The sequence below is a fragment of the Eublepharis macularius genome, chromosome 15 (assembly GCF_028583425.1).
Source record: "Eublepharis macularius isolate TG4126 chromosome 15, MPM_Emac_v1.0, whole genome shotgun sequence".
NCBI lineage: Eukaryota > Metazoa > Chordata > Lepidosauria > Squamata > Eublepharidae > Eublepharis > Eublepharis macularius.
In genome coordinates, this window is record NC_072804.1 from 48,693,519 (window position 1) to 48,710,801 (window position 17,283).

Consider the following 17,283-nt stretch of genomic DNA (forward strand, 5'->3'; position numbering starts at 1 on the left):
TCTGGAAGTAGGTGATGTGAAAATCCTCTTCTTAAGATCTTGAAGAACGGCTGTCAGCCGTGTAGATAAGATTGACCTTGATAAACCGCTGGTCTTGTACGAGATAAAGCAGAGTCATATGGGAACATGTGATACAGCCAGGCTGTTCAAATATGAAATGTTCTTCTCAGCCCTGTTTATTTATTTGTTTTTTTGTTTATTCATTTATTTATTTGTGTTATTTATAGTCCACCTTTCTCACTGAGACTCAAGGCGGATTACATAGAGTAAGATTAGCACAGTCAGTATCAAGGACATTTCAATGAACAATGCCATCGGATAAATAAATGCAAGTTTACAAAGATATTGTATTAGAAATCAATCCAATACAGAGTTGAAGAAATCCTGAAACAGAGCTTAAGCAATTCTAGGACAGACATTAGAAAACATAGAACTATCCAGGAGGGTCATACTTAAAGCAACAGGTAGTACATAGGAGCACATACTTAAAGAAACAGATAGTCTGTGAGACAACATAGTGGTGAAGTCTATGGTCCCTAACTTGTTGATGAAGCATCTCTTTTGGATCATCTCCCTACAAAACAGCCCTTTTGTGTAAAAAGCCATTTTGAATAATTCAGTTTTGCATCGTTAGTGGAAGGCCAGGAAAGTGGCACCCAATGACAAGTTTTAAACTGGATTCTTCTTGCATGGAGGTTATACTTTTCACATTGCGAACCGAACATTCGTTAATATGGTTCCGTGCCAGTTCACACAGGGGAAAAATCTCACTCTGGAAAGCAATTTTATAAGATGTAGGAACTGAGTTTCTTTCTACCACCAACCCAAGGCAGCCTCTTCAAAGAGATGGCAGATGATCCTCCACCCCCAAGTAATCTTCATCTACAAGCTGTTGCTGGTACTGGTTGGGTGGCCCTTGTCATTGCCAGTGGATCATCCCCAGGTTGGACAGGGATATCCACAAAAGCTTTCTTCAGCAAACCGAGAAGGGACATCTTGCAGATTTGCTGGAATTTCTCCCCAACAAAGAGATAGAGAATGGGGGTGACGCAGAAATTGAAACACCTTGTGATGATAAAAATTCCTTGAAGAGGCAGTAGTAATCCATCTGGTACTCTCTTAAAGAGTGATAAACCATGATAGAGATGGTAAGGAAGCCAGCAGACGAAGAAGGAGGCCACAGCAATTGCCAGGATTCTGAAGGGCTTTTTGTTCCTCACCCACCTTTTCTTCTTTAGTTCTGATCTCATTCTGCAATAGCAGCCCGTTATGATGCAGAAGGGAATCAAGAAGGCCAGCAGGAATCGAACCAAAAAGAGAGTCAAATGAATGAGATTCCTTAGGGCTTCTATTCTGGGACTACCCCAGTCACTGGAGAGAGCATAATTGTTGACACACGTGATTTTACCCTTTTCTGCTTCTCGAGTCTCCCGGAAAGCCAGGTAGGGAGCACTCAGGGCGAACGAAGTGAGCCACACTCCTGCAATCAGTCTCCGTGCCCGAGGAACAGTCCGGTTATACTGGGACCAGATGGGGTGGCAGATGAGCAGGTAGCGGTCTATGCTGATAATAGTGATGAGAAAGACGGTGATAAACATCCCCAGTGAACCTAGGGAGTTAACCACTTTGCACATGATTGCGCCAAAGACCCAGTGGAAATCAAGGAGGAAGTAGACAGCAAAGAAAGGTATGTAGGAAGAAGACATGAAATAGATGAGGATCAGGTTGAGGAACCAGAGGGTAGTCACAGTTCTCTTCATCTTCATCGCCAATACCCATAGGAAGAGCCCGTTGACTGATGTCCCCACCAGGAAGGCCACCAAGTTGGAGATGCCCATAGCCAGATTCATAGGAGTTATATCCACTGGTGAATGAACGGTGCTTAAGATTGTAGTTGAAACATTCTTCTCCAAGAGGATGGTCATGTTGGCTTTCTCCATCAGGTTCTAGAGGAAGATTAGAAAGAGCGAAGACAGGTGCTTATTTGGTTTCAGGGCATGTGTTACTCTAATGAGGGGTCTCTCCTTGTGAGTTAGCATTAGCATTAAATGAGATGCAGTGAGAGAGGGTAACTGGGAAATCTCCACCTATGCATACCAGGATTATTCCCTCAGAGAGCTCTCAAATAAGCGGGCAGATGTTCAACAGGAAAGGTTTTTGACAGAGAAATAAAAGGCAATCAAGCAAGTATGGAACCCACGTAGCACATATACAAGGCTAGATAGAAAATAGGGAGGAAAGTGGGAAAGAGATAGGGTGATATTTACCAGTTCTGAAGAGAGAGGTGGGGGGGGGGTCCATGGGAGCAGCAGTAAAATGACCAGCATTTTACAGAGAGAAGAGGGGCTCAAGCGAACTTGAGGGTGGTGTTTGGATCCAGCACATGGCTGGACAGCCTAGTTATAGGGTGAAACATGCCCTACAGCAAAGCTGATGTCTTGCTTCCAAAAACAATACCTTAATGGCCTGCCTGGAGGTGGAACAATATGGTGGGAAAGGTGTGAAATGACTATCTGGGCTGGACTAAAGGTAAAAATGATTGCTTGATGACCTGGTAAGTGTTGGACAGGAAGGCTATCAGGTTCGCTGAATAGCCTGATTAGGTTAGCTGGGTGAGGGGAAGCACAGAAGGGAGTTGATGGGATGAAACTCTCAGGAAGACTTATATCTGCTGCTCTCTGGGGCTTGGGGGCCATTCACTCACTCATCCCCCTATGACTCATGTCTTGGTAATTTTCCAGTGTCCAGGCTGGCTGGCATCCCCTCTGCCTGAGACCAGGCAGTGTCTGGGACTTAAGGCAAGGAGTTTATGATATTTCATATCCATAAATTTCCTTTTAACATGAGGGAAGAGTCTGACTGATAACACGGGGGTCTGCTGAAGTTCCATGCTACTGGGATGACACAAAAATCCTCGAGCCATGCACAGAGAGAGAGAGAGAGAGAGAGGGGGGGGGTATGCTGCAACCATTCCCAGTGCCGATTAATCAGGTAATTAATTGGAGAAACAAAGACATGGGAAGGAGCCTGTTCCCATTTACTCAGAAGTTTCTTCCATTGCCTTAGCAGCAAAGGAAGGCATTGGACTTCTGGAATTATACAGGTGCCTAAAGAGACTCTTGCTGAGGGCACTATAACAACAACAACATTTGATTTAATAATAATAATAACATTCCATGTATATACTGCCTTTCAGGACAACTTAATGCCCACTCAGAGCGGTTTACAAAATATGTTATTATTATCCCTACAACAAACACCCTGTGAGGTGGGTAGGGCTGAGAGAGCTCTGGAAGTGCTGTGACTGACCCAAGGTCACCCAGCTGACTTGAAGAGGAGTAGAGAATCAAACCTGGTTCTCCAGATTAGAGTCCCACTGCTGTTAACTACACCACTACCTCAAACTGGCCGTCAAGTCATTTGTGACTTGATGACACATGGATACATGACCTGAGGGTTTGAGGCAGAGGAGGAGAAGAGAGACTGTGTGGCGAGAAAGCACGCAAGAAGCCATTAGACAAATACCTGGTGGAGGATGGCTGAGAATATAGCATAGAATGAGAAATTCTCCGGAAGCTGAGAATAAATGATATGGTACCCCTGCAACCATTTTCTATTTCATACAACTTATTTTACTCCCAGATCTTCAATGACTTTGGATTCTTTTCTCTTCTACAAGAAATGCAGACAGCAAGAAAGTAATAGGATTCAAACTTGGAGATCAGAGGACAGTAGAAAAAACGGAATTGAGAGAGTATTTATTTCAACAGGAGTCTTGTGGCAACTTAAAACTCACAAGTCCGACATCTTATTCCACAGTAAACTGGACTAATGCCCACTTCTTCAGATGCAATGAGTGGCACACTGGAATGCCATGTAGGTCCCCGTGGGCTGTGCAGGTAGCCAGAAAAGAATGACCTTCTAAACAGCAGAATCAAGTAACAAAAATTGACAAGAGAGCATGCAATAAAATTTCTATGCAGTTTATAACAGCAGGTTAAAAATCCTACTAACTTTCAGACTGTTGCTAGGCTGGAACTTCACCTACCAAATGGGAGTTACCCTTTGGCACCAGTGTGGGTTGGATCTCCCAGGAAAGTTTTGCAGAACCCCTAGAGCAATTCCAGCACAACGTAGAATGGATCTTGGTTAATGGGTTTCTGATGCAACACGGAGGGTCACGAATTCTTCTAAGATCTAGGAGGGTCAGATATCAGTGCTACAGTCTGAAGCAAACTTGCAGTACCTCCTGAATAGCCATCCCACCATAACCACAGGAAGTTCAGCCTCTCTACGCTCATCTAACTACACAAAAGATGTTAAGATGACTGCAATGGACCAACCATTTAGAAAGCCAGAAGTGATATCTTTTAATAGCTGTGCCTTCTTTCCTATATGGTGGCATTCAAGTTGCAAAGGACACAGCTTGATGTGTTCCATTTAGTTGTTTTTATTATGTTTTTCCTGGCCAAGTTCCTCCGGTGTCTTTAACATCAGTTTGACAAGTGGAGGTTAACAGTTGCAGCTTTTTCTACCGCAGAGCTGGAGAAAGGTTTATTTGCTGAATTTATATCATACAGCTACTAAAGGCTCAGAAAAGAAGTCCTTCTTCCCACCTGTACTCATTTCTTGATGCTTCTGCTCGTTTTTCATATCCCTATATCTGATTCTGACCAGGACCATAGAGTGGATGGAAAGAAAGGAAAGATATCTTTGCATACCTTAAGACCCAAATTTGTAGGAAAATCTGAAATTTTAAAATCTTTAAGAAAATAATGCCCACTGAGCTTTCGGTCACCATTTTGGAGGTTGCTAAGCAACCGCAACAATATTGCCAAGCCTTCCGAGTCTTGATTTCTGTAAAGCAAAGCCATGATGGAGGGTAAAGGTGGGGATGGAGGCCAAAGCAAGCCTGGAAAGGGTCCAGGCACCACCTCCTATATGTAGCACAGTGATCAAGTGGTTGGGCAATGTTTAGCACTCTGCTGGTTTGAATCCTACTACTGCCATGAGCTCAGTAGCGGTCCTTGGCTAAGCCACTCCTCTCAGCCCCAGCTCACCAGCTTCACCACTCTAAGTCGGGTACTAATCTGTAGAGTGTATATAAGCACAGTTATTATTTATTATTATGTCCCCTGATGGATGAGGGCTGAATGGGGAAAGACCACCAGTAACTGACTACCTACAACACTCAATTTGGGCTGGTGGTGGCTACTACGCAACTGGGCCCCATTTGGCTGCCACTATACACCTTGTCCAGACTTTTCTCAGAGACAGACTGTTGGTGGGGGGGGGGGGAAGAGGATAAAGCTGAAGACCAGGGAACAGATAAAGGTAGGCTGGCTGGTTGGTAGGAAGAAGGATGCAGAAAAAGGGGAGAAACTATGGAGGTGCCTATGAAGGAAAAGTGGAAACGCTGGGGGAAGGGGGATACTGGGGGAAATGAGATGCCCCCATCAAATCCTTGCAGCTTCCCCACTTGTTAATATATATTTATTATTTATAATTGTATTGCTTATTTATTTCGGACATTTATATGCTGTGTCTCCGTAAACTCTGACAATTCCAGCTCATTTTTATTTTTCCTACAGTTATTCCCTTTTGCCTCTCTTTTCTGCCTAACATCAATGATTTACCACCTGGCTTGTTTGCAATTCTCTAATGTTTCCATCTAACTATAAACTTTACAGTAACAGCATTCATTTTATCCTCTCATCTTTGATCTCTTTCCACTTCCATTATTATCTCAGCTATTTTTAATCTCATTTCCTGTCTTTTGACGTTTCTTCTTTCTCGTGATGACATGTTGATTTTTTCCTCCTTCAAATGGAAAGAACTCTCTCAAGAAAACCCTCACACTGTCCAACATGACGCAGATGAAAATAGGAGTACCCTTTTATATTTGTGACACCTGATTTCCCCACCTACTTTGCATCATACTTTTCTGAATGCTGTTCTTCTCTTTCTGTATTCATTGACTTTTCAACAGCTGAGTTTCCTCTACTTTAAGAAATGATACGCTCTAAATGGTAGAATTATATCAATGTTATTAGAGAGAGAATGTGCAAGTTTGCAGGCAAGAATTTTGCAACTACAGCAAACTTTGAATGAGAATTTTTTTTAAAGACAATTTTAGAACAGTGGCTTAAAGAAAATATCAGACTCTGAAATGGTTAGATAGTCACATAAGACATTCTAGTTCCATAAGGCAGGGAATTCACTTGTGTTTCACGACATGGTAATGATTAGAGATGGGCACGAACAAAAAAAAACCCGAACCATGCGGTTCATGGTTTGTCAAATTTCATGAACCACGAACCATGAACTTTCACGAACCTGCCTCCGGTTCACGAATCAGTTTGTTTGGTTCATGAAAACAGCACATCTGGGTCAGAAAACCATCACTTCCAGGTCAGCAGAAGGTCTGCAGGAAGTCCATCCCCTGTTGCCTAGGAAACTGATTGATTGGCACCAGGCTGTCTGCAGTCATGAACCAAAAAACAAACCAAACGAACCAGCCTAAAATTTGTGGCAGTTCGTCAGAAATGGGATCTGATGAACCATGGTTCACGAACCACGAACCAGCCTGGTTCGTGCTTAATTTTGTTTCATATTTTGGTTCGTGCCCATCTCTAGTAATGATTCCACCAGCATTATAGCAGGAAATGTTAGAAAAGACTAAGAATTTGCTCTGCTTTATTCAAGATACTTATCAAGACAAAACTATCAAACAAAAGCTTGCTAAGATACACAGTCCTGGATAATTAGTTGACTGTAGTAGCAATACTAAGGAGGTCTACTCAGAAGTAAGTCACACTTTATTCACCAGTGCTTACTCCCAGAAATGTGTTCTTAGAATTGCAGCCTGTTATTGACTACTATGTTGGTACGGTGAGATAACGGAGTTAAGCATCAGTGTCTTGGAAAGAGTAATTCCAGTATTTAACAACATATCCATTTGCCAGGGCATACCATCAATTTTTTAAAAAAGATAACAAACCACAGTTTTCTGGTAACACACCCTAGAGGTTTGCAGCTGCATTTCCAAGACAGCACCAGAACTATCACTTTCCTTGAAGTAGCAAGAAAGCTGAACAGAGAGTTTGGATGGAGAAGTCACAGCAGAGAAGTGAAATCACACATGCATTGCTCAATTTTACTGAAGCATGGACAGAGTCCAGCAGCATAGCTAATGAATCAGTATCTCCAACCAATCTTAGAGGAGCTTGTCAAGGAAAACATAAAGAGTTCGCTGGTTCAGGGACAGCCTCTTCCAGTTAAGCAGATTTTTTTCTGCAGTTGTGACATCTACAAAGGAATGGTTATTTTGTTCTGGATGACTGAAACACCAGGATAAAAGTTCTACCCAGACGCAGCAAATCTTGACTGGGGCAGAATGGGGTGGATCAAGTGGGAAGGGTTTGAAGTCCACCTGCTTTGGGGAGAGGGCACCAAAAAATTACATGTTAAAATACTTATACTGATTTTTCCTTTCAAGGGAATTTACAATTCCAAATTCCAGACAACAATAAAACCCCATGTAACTCCTCTTCTCCACACCCATGTCTGTAGTCTACACCTTATTAAAAGCCCTAGTGAATATAATAGTCTTACAACATCTCCTAAAAACTTCTACAAACAGTGGCCACTTCACCTCCCCAGAATATCAATTTCATAGGGTGGGAGCTACTATAGGGGAAAAAAATGTGAGCTCTGATTGAAGCCAGGAAGGCTATTTTGAATGGTGGAATAGCTAGTCAGCGGCAACTTGAACCTTACTATATAATTCTCTTAGCGGGTTTCAGACGACTCACATTGATGCCGGTGTGCCTGTGTGGGGCATACCAGCATAAAAGTGCACCGGGCAGGCCGCTTTCGGAGGGCGCCGCTGGATGCCGTGGGCTGTGCAGCCTGGTTGGAGGGCGGAGGCAGTGGTGAGGGAAGGGCGGCGTGCCGGCAAGCCCTGGGGGAGCTGCGGCAGGAGAGAGCCCGCTGCCCTCTGACCCCCACCGGAGCTGAGCCGTGCCGCTTTCAGCAGGGACGGGGCATCGGGCGAAGTGCTCACTGCCGCGTCAGCCCCGCCGGAGCCGGGCGCGCCGCTCTGCAAAGACCCGGGGCTTTGCACAGCGGTGGCACTCCTCTCAGCCCTTCCGATGGCAGCGTGGGAAGGGCGGCAAGGGTGACGCGCCAGCAAGCCCTGGGGGAGCCATGGCGGGAGAGAAGCCCGCTGTCCTCTGACCCCTGCCAGAGCTGAGCCACATCGCTTTCGGCAGGGACGGGACGAGGGAGAAGCACTCGCTGCCGTGTCAGCCCCTCCAGAGCCGGGTGCGCAGCTCTGCAAAGACCCGGGGCCTTGCACAGCGGCGGCGCTCCTCTCGCGGCGTCTCGCCCTGGGTCCGAGGAGAGCGGTGCGCCATGGCTCCAGGGGCCTCGCAGGGCAGTGGTGCTCCACTCTCCTCAGGTCCTGGGAAAGGTGGCATGAGCAGAGCGCCGCCGCCCTGCAAGGCCTCTGGAGCCGTGGCGCCCCGCTCTCCAATCCAAACCCCCATTGCCTCCCTCCCTGCCTTTCCTTTCCACACCCCACCTGGCTCTCAGCCCTTCCCCAAACCCCATTGCCTCCCTAACTGCCATTTCTCTCCACACCCCCACCTGCCTCTGACCCCTTCCCAAACCCCCATTGCCTCCCTCCCTGCCTTTCCTTTCCACACCCCACCTGGCTCTCAGCTCTCCCCAAACCTCCATTGCCTCCCTAACTGCCTTTCCTTTCCACACCCCACCTGACTCTCAGCTCTCCCCAAACCTCCATTGCCTCCCTAACTGCCTTTCCTCTCCACACCCCACCTGGCTCTCAGCCCTCCCCCAAACCCCATTGCCTCCCTAACTGCCTTTCCTCTCCACACCCCACCTGGCTCTCAGCTCTCCCCAAACCTCCATTGCCTCCCTCCCTGCCTTTCCTTTCCACACCCCACCTGGCTCTCAGCTCTCCCCAAACCTCCATTGCCTCCCTAACTGCCTTTCCTCTCCACACCCCACCTGGCTCTCAGCCCTCCCCCAAACCCCATTGCCTCCCTAACTGCCTTTCCTCTCCACACCCCACCTGGCTCTCAGCCTTTCCCAAAACCCCATTGCCTCCCTAACTGCCATTACTTTCCACACCCCACCTGCCTCTTACCCCTTTCCAAACCCCCATTGCCTCTCTCCCTGCCTTTCCTTTCCACACCCCACCTGGCTCTCAGCCCTCCCGAAAACCCCATTGCCTCCCTCCCTGCCTTTCCTCTCCACACCCCTCCTGCTTCTCACCTCTCCCCAGACCCCCCTTGCCCCCCACCTGCCAGCCATTTCTAACCACCCCCTCCCACCAGCCCTCCCCAGCCCCAGCTTTCTAGAGCCCGTTGTATTTATTTGCACAATGGGTCTGTTTCTAGTAAGGACATAATTGAATTCCTGTTCTGAAGACAAGATCTCATTCTTCAAACGCCATGTCAAAAACAGAAAAATACTATTTTTTTTGATGTTCCTTGATGGGTCAAATTTAGGTTGGGCAGAACACTCTGGATATAGATTCCCTACCACCACCCCAGTAGGGCAAGTTAAAGAGATACTACTATTTTTTAAAATTTATGTGCATAGAGAGACCCAACCAGTTCCTGTATCTTGAATCCCCAGGCACCCAGAGGTACTTGTTAGGGAAACAAGCACTCTTTCCATCACTGATAGTTCTTTTGGCCCCAAGTTTGCCGGCACTGACCTGGATTGAAGCAAAACGATGTTTTAGAGACCTCTGTAGGATTGGTGTCAGAGTAACAGTTCACGGAATCTGGAAAGGAGAAAAGATGCCTTATTCATGCTCTGTCCCTAAAAGCCAACGCCTTCTGCATTTCTACTTCCAGTTCCATATCTCTGCTTTTTGATTCTACCCCCTTTATAGCTCTCAGAAGGTGTGGGCATTTCTGATAATCTGCTAATCTACATCAGGGTTGGGCAGTGTTGCAAAACGAATCAAAAGTAAGCCTCTCTTGCGGCAATTGGGCACATATGAGTTCATGTCGTTGATGCAGGGTGCAGAGTACAAAATGAGACATTTAAAAATCAAATGTTCCCTCAGTCAATGTCAGTCGAACACTCGCATGGCCAACAAGGATTAGATGGAGCTTTTTGTAGCATAGTTAGACCAGGGGTCCCCCACCTTTTTGAGCCTGTGGGTACATTTCGAATTCTGACACAATGTGGTTGGCACAGCGACAAAATGGCTGCTGCAGGAGGTGGAGCATTCTTCAAACATCACAAAATGGCTGCCATAGCTTACCTTCCTTCACACAGTGAAGGTCCTTGTGCTGTAAAAGCTGCTTCTGCCCAAACAACATTTTTTAAAAATCTGCACAGCATTTAATCTCCAGTGGCCAATCAGAAACCACGCTTGGTAAAGCCCCACCTGGCCCCACCCATTTTGTAACGACATTTGGTGGGCCCAAGGAAAGTTGTTAGTGGGCACAATTGTGTCCATGGGCATCACATTGGGGATAGCTTATAGGAAAAGTATTCTGGGATATACCCATTCTGAAGGTAAATGTTTATTTTTTCTGTTTTACAAAACATATTCCTTCTTTCTGCCCTCACAAGGGCCACCAACTTGGGTAACTGATTACATACATATATCCAATTTCTGGTGTTGTGCCAATTTGTCCTCAGCATTCAAAAGCAGTTACTTATAGTATTTTACAATTGATCATCTTTATTTCATGCTCTGATCAAGCTATTGTGCTCCTAGCAGATATGGTTGCCAGCTACCCACCCCCAGCTACTACCACCCCACCACCACTCACTTGCCTGGTTGGGGAGAAAGGGATGTGCGCACATGCCTGCACATCAAGCTGGAAAATAACATCATTTTCCCATAGGGTTCCCAGGTCCACACCAGTGGCAGGCAAACTCCTGGGGATTTGCCCCCTTGTCCGCCAATCGCCCAGCACGTGCTCCCATCCAGCACGGCGACAGCTGAATTGGAGCCATATTGGGCACAGGAGCACTCCCATGGCTGGTGCAACGACATCACTTCTGGAAGTGACATCGCCACACACCTCGTGCGGTGACATCACTTCTGGAAGTAATGTCATCACGCCGTCGCTGGAGCATGCATGCGCAGAGTGCTCATGGGAAGACTGAGACCAGCACTGCGAAAGGTAAGTGCCAGGTCCCAACCCTCCTGCCAGGAGGAAAGAGGACCGGGCAACCCTATTTTCCAGCATGTTGAGGAAGCAACAGGTCATACTAGGGACCAATTAGCTAAAAATCAGCCACAAACACTAAGTTTGCAGCTGCTGCCACTCCTGCTGTCCCCCAACCAGGTTTGGCCCTTTGAGGACATGTCAAACCTGGAGATAGATGAACTGCAGCAGTGTGAAGAGTCATGCCTGCCTTGGCCAGAGTTTGTAGTAAAAATAAGCCAGCCTTGGGTAGAGTCAAAATGGATTATGGGTAGGCATTGTTAATGATCCCTCGTCGCCAACAGGGGGATGGGATCTTTATCGGGAGGGCTTCTGCTGCAAAGAACGGGAGCACTCCTGAGGCCTGCACTATGATGTCATTCCCGGGAGGGATGTCATCATGCCGGCACAGAAGCTAGCCCAGGAGGTCTGTTCCCCTGCCTTTTCCACCCACTGACCTGGGGAGTGAGGGGGGGCAGAAGGTGGGAGCAGGGAATCCCCCTCCCCCATCGAGGGACCTGGCTGCCCTAGGCCTCGAATCGTTGAAGAGGAAAGCTGTGCTATTTTATTCAGGCGGGCAAAAGATTCTGCCAGGTATCTCTAAGAAGGTTATTAGTTTGCATTGTTTTATCTATTCTTTTCGCACACTCTTTAAACATTTGTTCTTTATTCACCTCATTACTAAATAATATATATTTTATAATGGAGTGTTTTTTCATTGGTTTGTGGCTTCAATCTGAATCAGTGCTTAGGCCAACTTTGGCCCCTGATAGCTGAGTCCCAGGGATAGTCCAGTGATGCTTGAGGCTTAGCTCCCTAACCTTTGAGCTAGGCCTTAGTATGGGAACTAGAGCAGCAACCAAGGTTGGGATGAAACATTTTCCAGAATAAGTATTCTGATCCATCTTGTATATTTCTGATGCTGACAATCAAAATGTCCATCCTGGCTATTGTGATAATGTTCTAGAAATTTCTAGTATTCTGAAGTAATCGTTGATTTTGTTTGCAAAGATAGCATCACTGTTGGCACTTCACCTGAAGTAATGTGGAACCTTTTGCAAGAGGGTTTTAGAAATGTCTATGAGCCAGCACCCAGGGCAATCCAAGTCCAGCATCTCCCTCATGCGCACGCGCAGCACACTCATACTCCCAGCACTGCTGAGAAGCTGCCTGCACTGTTCCTCTGCACTGGCTTGCTGCGCACTCCCTGTCCTGCACGTGCAGCAAGCCAGCTGCCCCATCGGTGGGGCAGGTGAATGATGTGGGCAGCCTCCCAGCCCTCTGCTCAGCCGCCCATGCTTCCGCCTCCAGCTCTGGTGCGCACCCGGCTGGCAGCTGCGCCCAGCGCCCCCTCTTTGGTGGCGCCAGGGGCAGGCTACCCCCCTCCCCCCCTCGGAAATGGGTGGCAAAGGGATCATGGAATGGTGGCAGCATTAAAAACAATCCTGCTTTTGACTGAACAGGCTACTTGCACACACACCCAGTGGCATTTTTCCTCACAGCAACTGTCTAAGTACCCTGATGGGGATTGGGAAGACAGACTGGTGCCTGGGTTGTGCCTCAAAACAGGTCTACTCAGATGTAAGTCTCATATTATTCAATAGTGTTTACTCCCAGGGAATTGTCTTTAGAATTTTAGCCTATGATTGAAGTCTGCAGATTCCCCCTTCTATATGTTTCCAAAGCCAATAGGCAGGGAAGTGTCTCTGTCATAGATATTTGGATTAGAGCACATTATACTCAGCAATACACATGTTTGCTGGTGAACCTTTCTGAAATCTGTATGAACTTTGCTGTAGTTGTTTCTCACTTGTTGTATAACCACACAAGTGTACTTTCCTCTTTGGCAACTAATTAAAAGTAGTGGACAGTATCTAGATTAATGTCCTCTAATCATAGCATGGACCTGTCATGTATGAGAACATCCATGCCACTGTTATATTCTGTGCTATGATCTCAGGCCCTGCTATTACTGTCATAATTTGCATTGGGTTCACATAATAGCTCATGCCAAGATTAGCCCAGCTAAAACCGCAAGTGCCTTGCTTGCTAATGCTGATTTCCACAGGAATAGTAACCAGACTGTTATCTCTGAGAAATATGTGATTCTGCCGTCTGTTAACCTTGCAGCTGCAAACGGAAATGTAACTGTTTCACAGGGGAGAGGGAAAGACTTTGAGTTCTTTGTAATCTTGTCTAGACTAAGCTTTTGTATTCTCACGTAACTTCTTAGGTTTCCATGCCTAGATGCAAACCACTCAAGGGGAGGGGGGAATGATGCTGCCTATATCGATAGTACTTTTGCCTGCATAATCATTCCTGCCAACTTTTCCATCTATGGATGTACCTGTGAAACGAATGGATCTCTGAATAAAAGTATTTCAACCAATGCACTGGAGTGCTTGCTGTGAAGGGCTTGGGGATCTATCTTCCATGGACTGCCATCCCTGGAACTGATGATCTACTCGACTTTTTCTATCATTTTTACTGATTTATAGTTTTTATCATGCAGCTGGATATAGCGTCACTTTGGGGCTAATTAGAATGTTATACAATTTAAAATATGAATAATTAGTTAAGTCTTGAACCAAGCATCGTTTATTTTTACCATCGCATGAAAAAGATCTTAGATTTCTGCATAAAATAACCTATAAAAGCGCCAACTCGGATAGCAGGTCTGACTTCTGGCTGAAATCCATCTCATAAAAGTGAGAATTGTACCATTGTAATGTGTGCTATGGAAATCTTAATGCATCTCAGAGAAAATCTGCTTGTTTAAAACATAGAATTAATTAAGAAATGTTAGGAAACCCGATTCTTGTTGCTTTTCTGTGTTCCATCTTTGTAAGATTTATATTAATATATTGCACATATTAATAAGGAGGCTAATAAATATTTTAAACAAACAAACCAACAAATCTGTAGGTGACCTAGCCAATCATTCTCTTTCAGCCTATCCAACCCTCCAGGATTGAGGTAAGGGTAAAACAGAGAAGGAGAAAACTACTTGTACGTTTGTGACATGCCTCGGAAGAATGGGGTTTTTAAAATGTATTAGATTGATAGATAGAACATTTCCTGCCTTGGAGATGGAATGACAGTGATAAAGAATCTCTATTTGCTGATTTTCTGATTGTTCTGCAGCTGTTTAATGTATGACTTAGGACTTTAGGGACGGGGGAATGTGGTAAACTGCACCTTCTCCAAATGCATTTAACAAAACTTTCCCCCCTCTAACTTTCACTTCTGTTTGATTTTAGTGTTCCTGCTTTGTTATTTCAGCTCTTTCATCAAAGTCCTCTGCTTGCTGATGAAGTTACTAGCCCAGACCAGAAGCTGAGCTGCTCTTGCTGTAAGGTAAACTGTGCACAGCGAGATGAGGAAAGAAGGTTTTCTTCTGATAGGAGATGGTGCATGACGCAAACCCCCCCTCCCAAGGAGACTGATGGACAATTGGTTGCTGACTCCAGGGTGGGAAATTCCTGGAGATTTGGGGGTGGAGGCTGGGGAGAGCAGAGTTTGAGGAAGGGGGAATCACAAAGGGCTACAATACCAAAGAGTATACCCCCAACAGCAGCCATTTTCTCCAGGGGATTTCTGTGGGCTGGAGCTCTGTTGTAATCCTGGGACATCTCCAGGTCCCTCCTGGAGGTTGACAACCTTAGTAGACAAGGTCTTGTTCCTTTACTCTGATCAAATTGCCTCCTGTTCCTTACAGATTTTGGAAGTACTTTTGGTTGAAGGAGGATGAAAAAGGAGAGGAGATGGCAGCTTGTGATTTCTTTTAAGGAGGTAGTAAGCTTGTGTATAATAGCACTGATCTTGTCCCACCTCTGCAAAGGTGAGCACAATGTGTGTATATACGTTCTTTTCTTCGTATCAAATAGAATTTCCATTTTTTTGATTGACTGAGATTGTTTGATCTGTGTTTTGCTTGATCATATGGGCTCTCCCCTCCTGCTCGGGGGTCTTTCCAGAAAAACACTGTATTCATGATGAAAGGAAGGACAGCTTTTCTTTTTTAAGCGAGGCCTTCACAGCATATTTGAAAGACAAGATAAAGAGAACTGGAACCAGGAAATGAGTATTCTGTTTGGAATGGAAAAGAAAGCCATACTTGTGGCCATTGGGGGAGCATGGTTATAGAATAGAAAGAGAAAAAAAGTGAACAGAAAAGATTGTAATGCTCCAACCCCTTCCTCCCTACCTCAGCTTTCCCTTAGCCAGCCAGGGTCTGCTGTTGTGTGTATGCAGGGCTTTTTTTCAGCTGGAACGCGGTGGAACGGAGTTCCGGAACCTCTTGGAAATGGTCACATGGCTGGTGGCCCCGCCCCCTGATCTCCAGACAGAGGGGAGTTTAGATCGCCCTCCATACCGCCAAGTGGCGCGGAGGGCCATCTAAACTCCCCTCTGTCTGGATATCAGGGGGCAGGGCCACCAGCCATGTGACCATTTTCTCCAAGGGCAACCCACTGAGTTCCACCACCTTTTCTCCCAGAAAAAAACCCTGTGTGTATGTAACTGAGGGAAAACTCAGCAGGTTGATGGTTTAGGGGGAGGACTGTATTCTGTGCAATTTTGGAGCTGTTCAGTGCAAAAACAGTTGCCCCAAAGAGCCTAGAAGCCTGCATTGCAAAGAATGGCGCCAAAGCATAACAGAAAAACACCTGCAAATGGATTAGATCCAACCTGGGAACACCCCAGCTGGGGGGAAATGGTGGTGCATAGTTGGTTTGGAACATTTGGATCCAAAACGGAAATGGGATTTTTTTTTCAGTGCACACCTCTAGTAGAAATCGAAGAATGTGATTAAAACTGGATGAGCCAATAGCAAGGGAGGTGCTTCTTTCTTTGCATCAAAGGGTACGCAAAGCCAGATCATGATGCCAGACCTCATTGAGCCTTGACACAACCTTGAAAACTCTTGCCTGATGCCTCCCAAGCTACATTGCTAGGGGCCAAAAATAGTTGACAATGATTCTGGTGCAATTGCTGAAAAAAACTCAAGAGGGGGGCAACATTAGGAGGTGCTTGCCTCACACCTCTCTGAATACCAGCTAAGTCTTTCTTTTCTCTTTCTTCTTCCAGTTACAGTGAGCAAGCTGGTGCCAGGATTTCTGCTGACAGCTCCCGCCTCTGTGTCAGTGCAGCACGGCCTCTGTGTCCACATTCCCTGCCAGTTCACCTACGGTCATCCACAGCAGAATAGCACAGCAAAGCTATTTGCCTACTGGTTTAAAAATAAAGAAGGGTCCAAGCACTTTGTCTCTTCCCGCTACGTCTCAGGTCTTCTAGTGGCCACTAATGACCCTGGTCAGGGACTCCAGGCATCCGTTGTGAACCGTTTCCGGTTAGAAGGGAACCCAGAGCAAGGCGACTGCTCCTTCAGCATCAGTGATGCCCAGCTAGAAGACCAGGGCCCGTACTACTTTAGAATTGAGAGAGGAGAAGATTTAAAATTCAGTTACGCCACTAACCAGGATTCAGTTGCTGCTTCACTTCATCTGTTAGTGACAGGTAAATGGGTTCCTGGGAGGGAAGGCGGGTGGTGTAGTCCAATCTCATCAGATTTCAGAAGCTGAGCAGGGTCTGTACTTGGACGGAAAACCACCAAGGAAGACTCCACAGAGGAAGGCACTGGCCAGGACCGTCGCCAGGTTTTTTGGTGCCTGCGGCTGGCCAGCCGGCTGGCCGGGCACACACACACATGCATGTGCACGCACACCAGTCTGTGTGATGACATCACGTGTGACGTCGTCATGGGAGTGCACATGAGCTGGCCCGATAGCTGCAGCGGGCGGCTGGGATAGCGCGCAGGTGGCCTCCCAGCTCTCCCACACGGTTGCCCTGCACCGCCCCAGACGCCTGCCTGCGGCTGCTGCGCCCAACTAGGGGCGTGTGCTGGTGGCAGCAGCAGCGTGGGGCGGGAGGGCTGGGAGGCTGCAGCTCCGTGGTGCATTCTCCCACCCCCAGCGCCTCCTCTGGCACCCCCTCCAGCGCCCCGCGCCCTGAGGCAACCGCCTACCTGGCCTCAATGGGTGCGCCGGCCCTGGCACAGGCAAACCGCCTACGCTTCTCA

General features: G+C 46.7%; 1 protein-coding gene across 1 annotated transcript; it reads right to left on the minus strand.

Moving 5' to 3' along the window:
* Positions 1–878: 878 nt before the first annotated feature.
* Positions 879–1,940, minus strand: LOC129342963 (probable G-protein coupled receptor 33). The gene has a single exon (XM_054998919.1). The coding sequence runs from the start codon at positions 1,938–1,940 to the stop codon at positions 879–881; it is 1,062 nt and encodes a 353-aa protein (XP_054854894.1).
* Positions 1,941–17,283: the final 15,343 nt, after the last annotated feature.

What these genes read in the sequence shown, in the direction of transcription:
- LOC129342963 (XM_054998919.1), bottom strand. Translation starts at nt 1,940, where the DNA reads ATGGAGAAAGCCAACATGACCATCCTCTTGGAGAAGAATGTTTCAACT.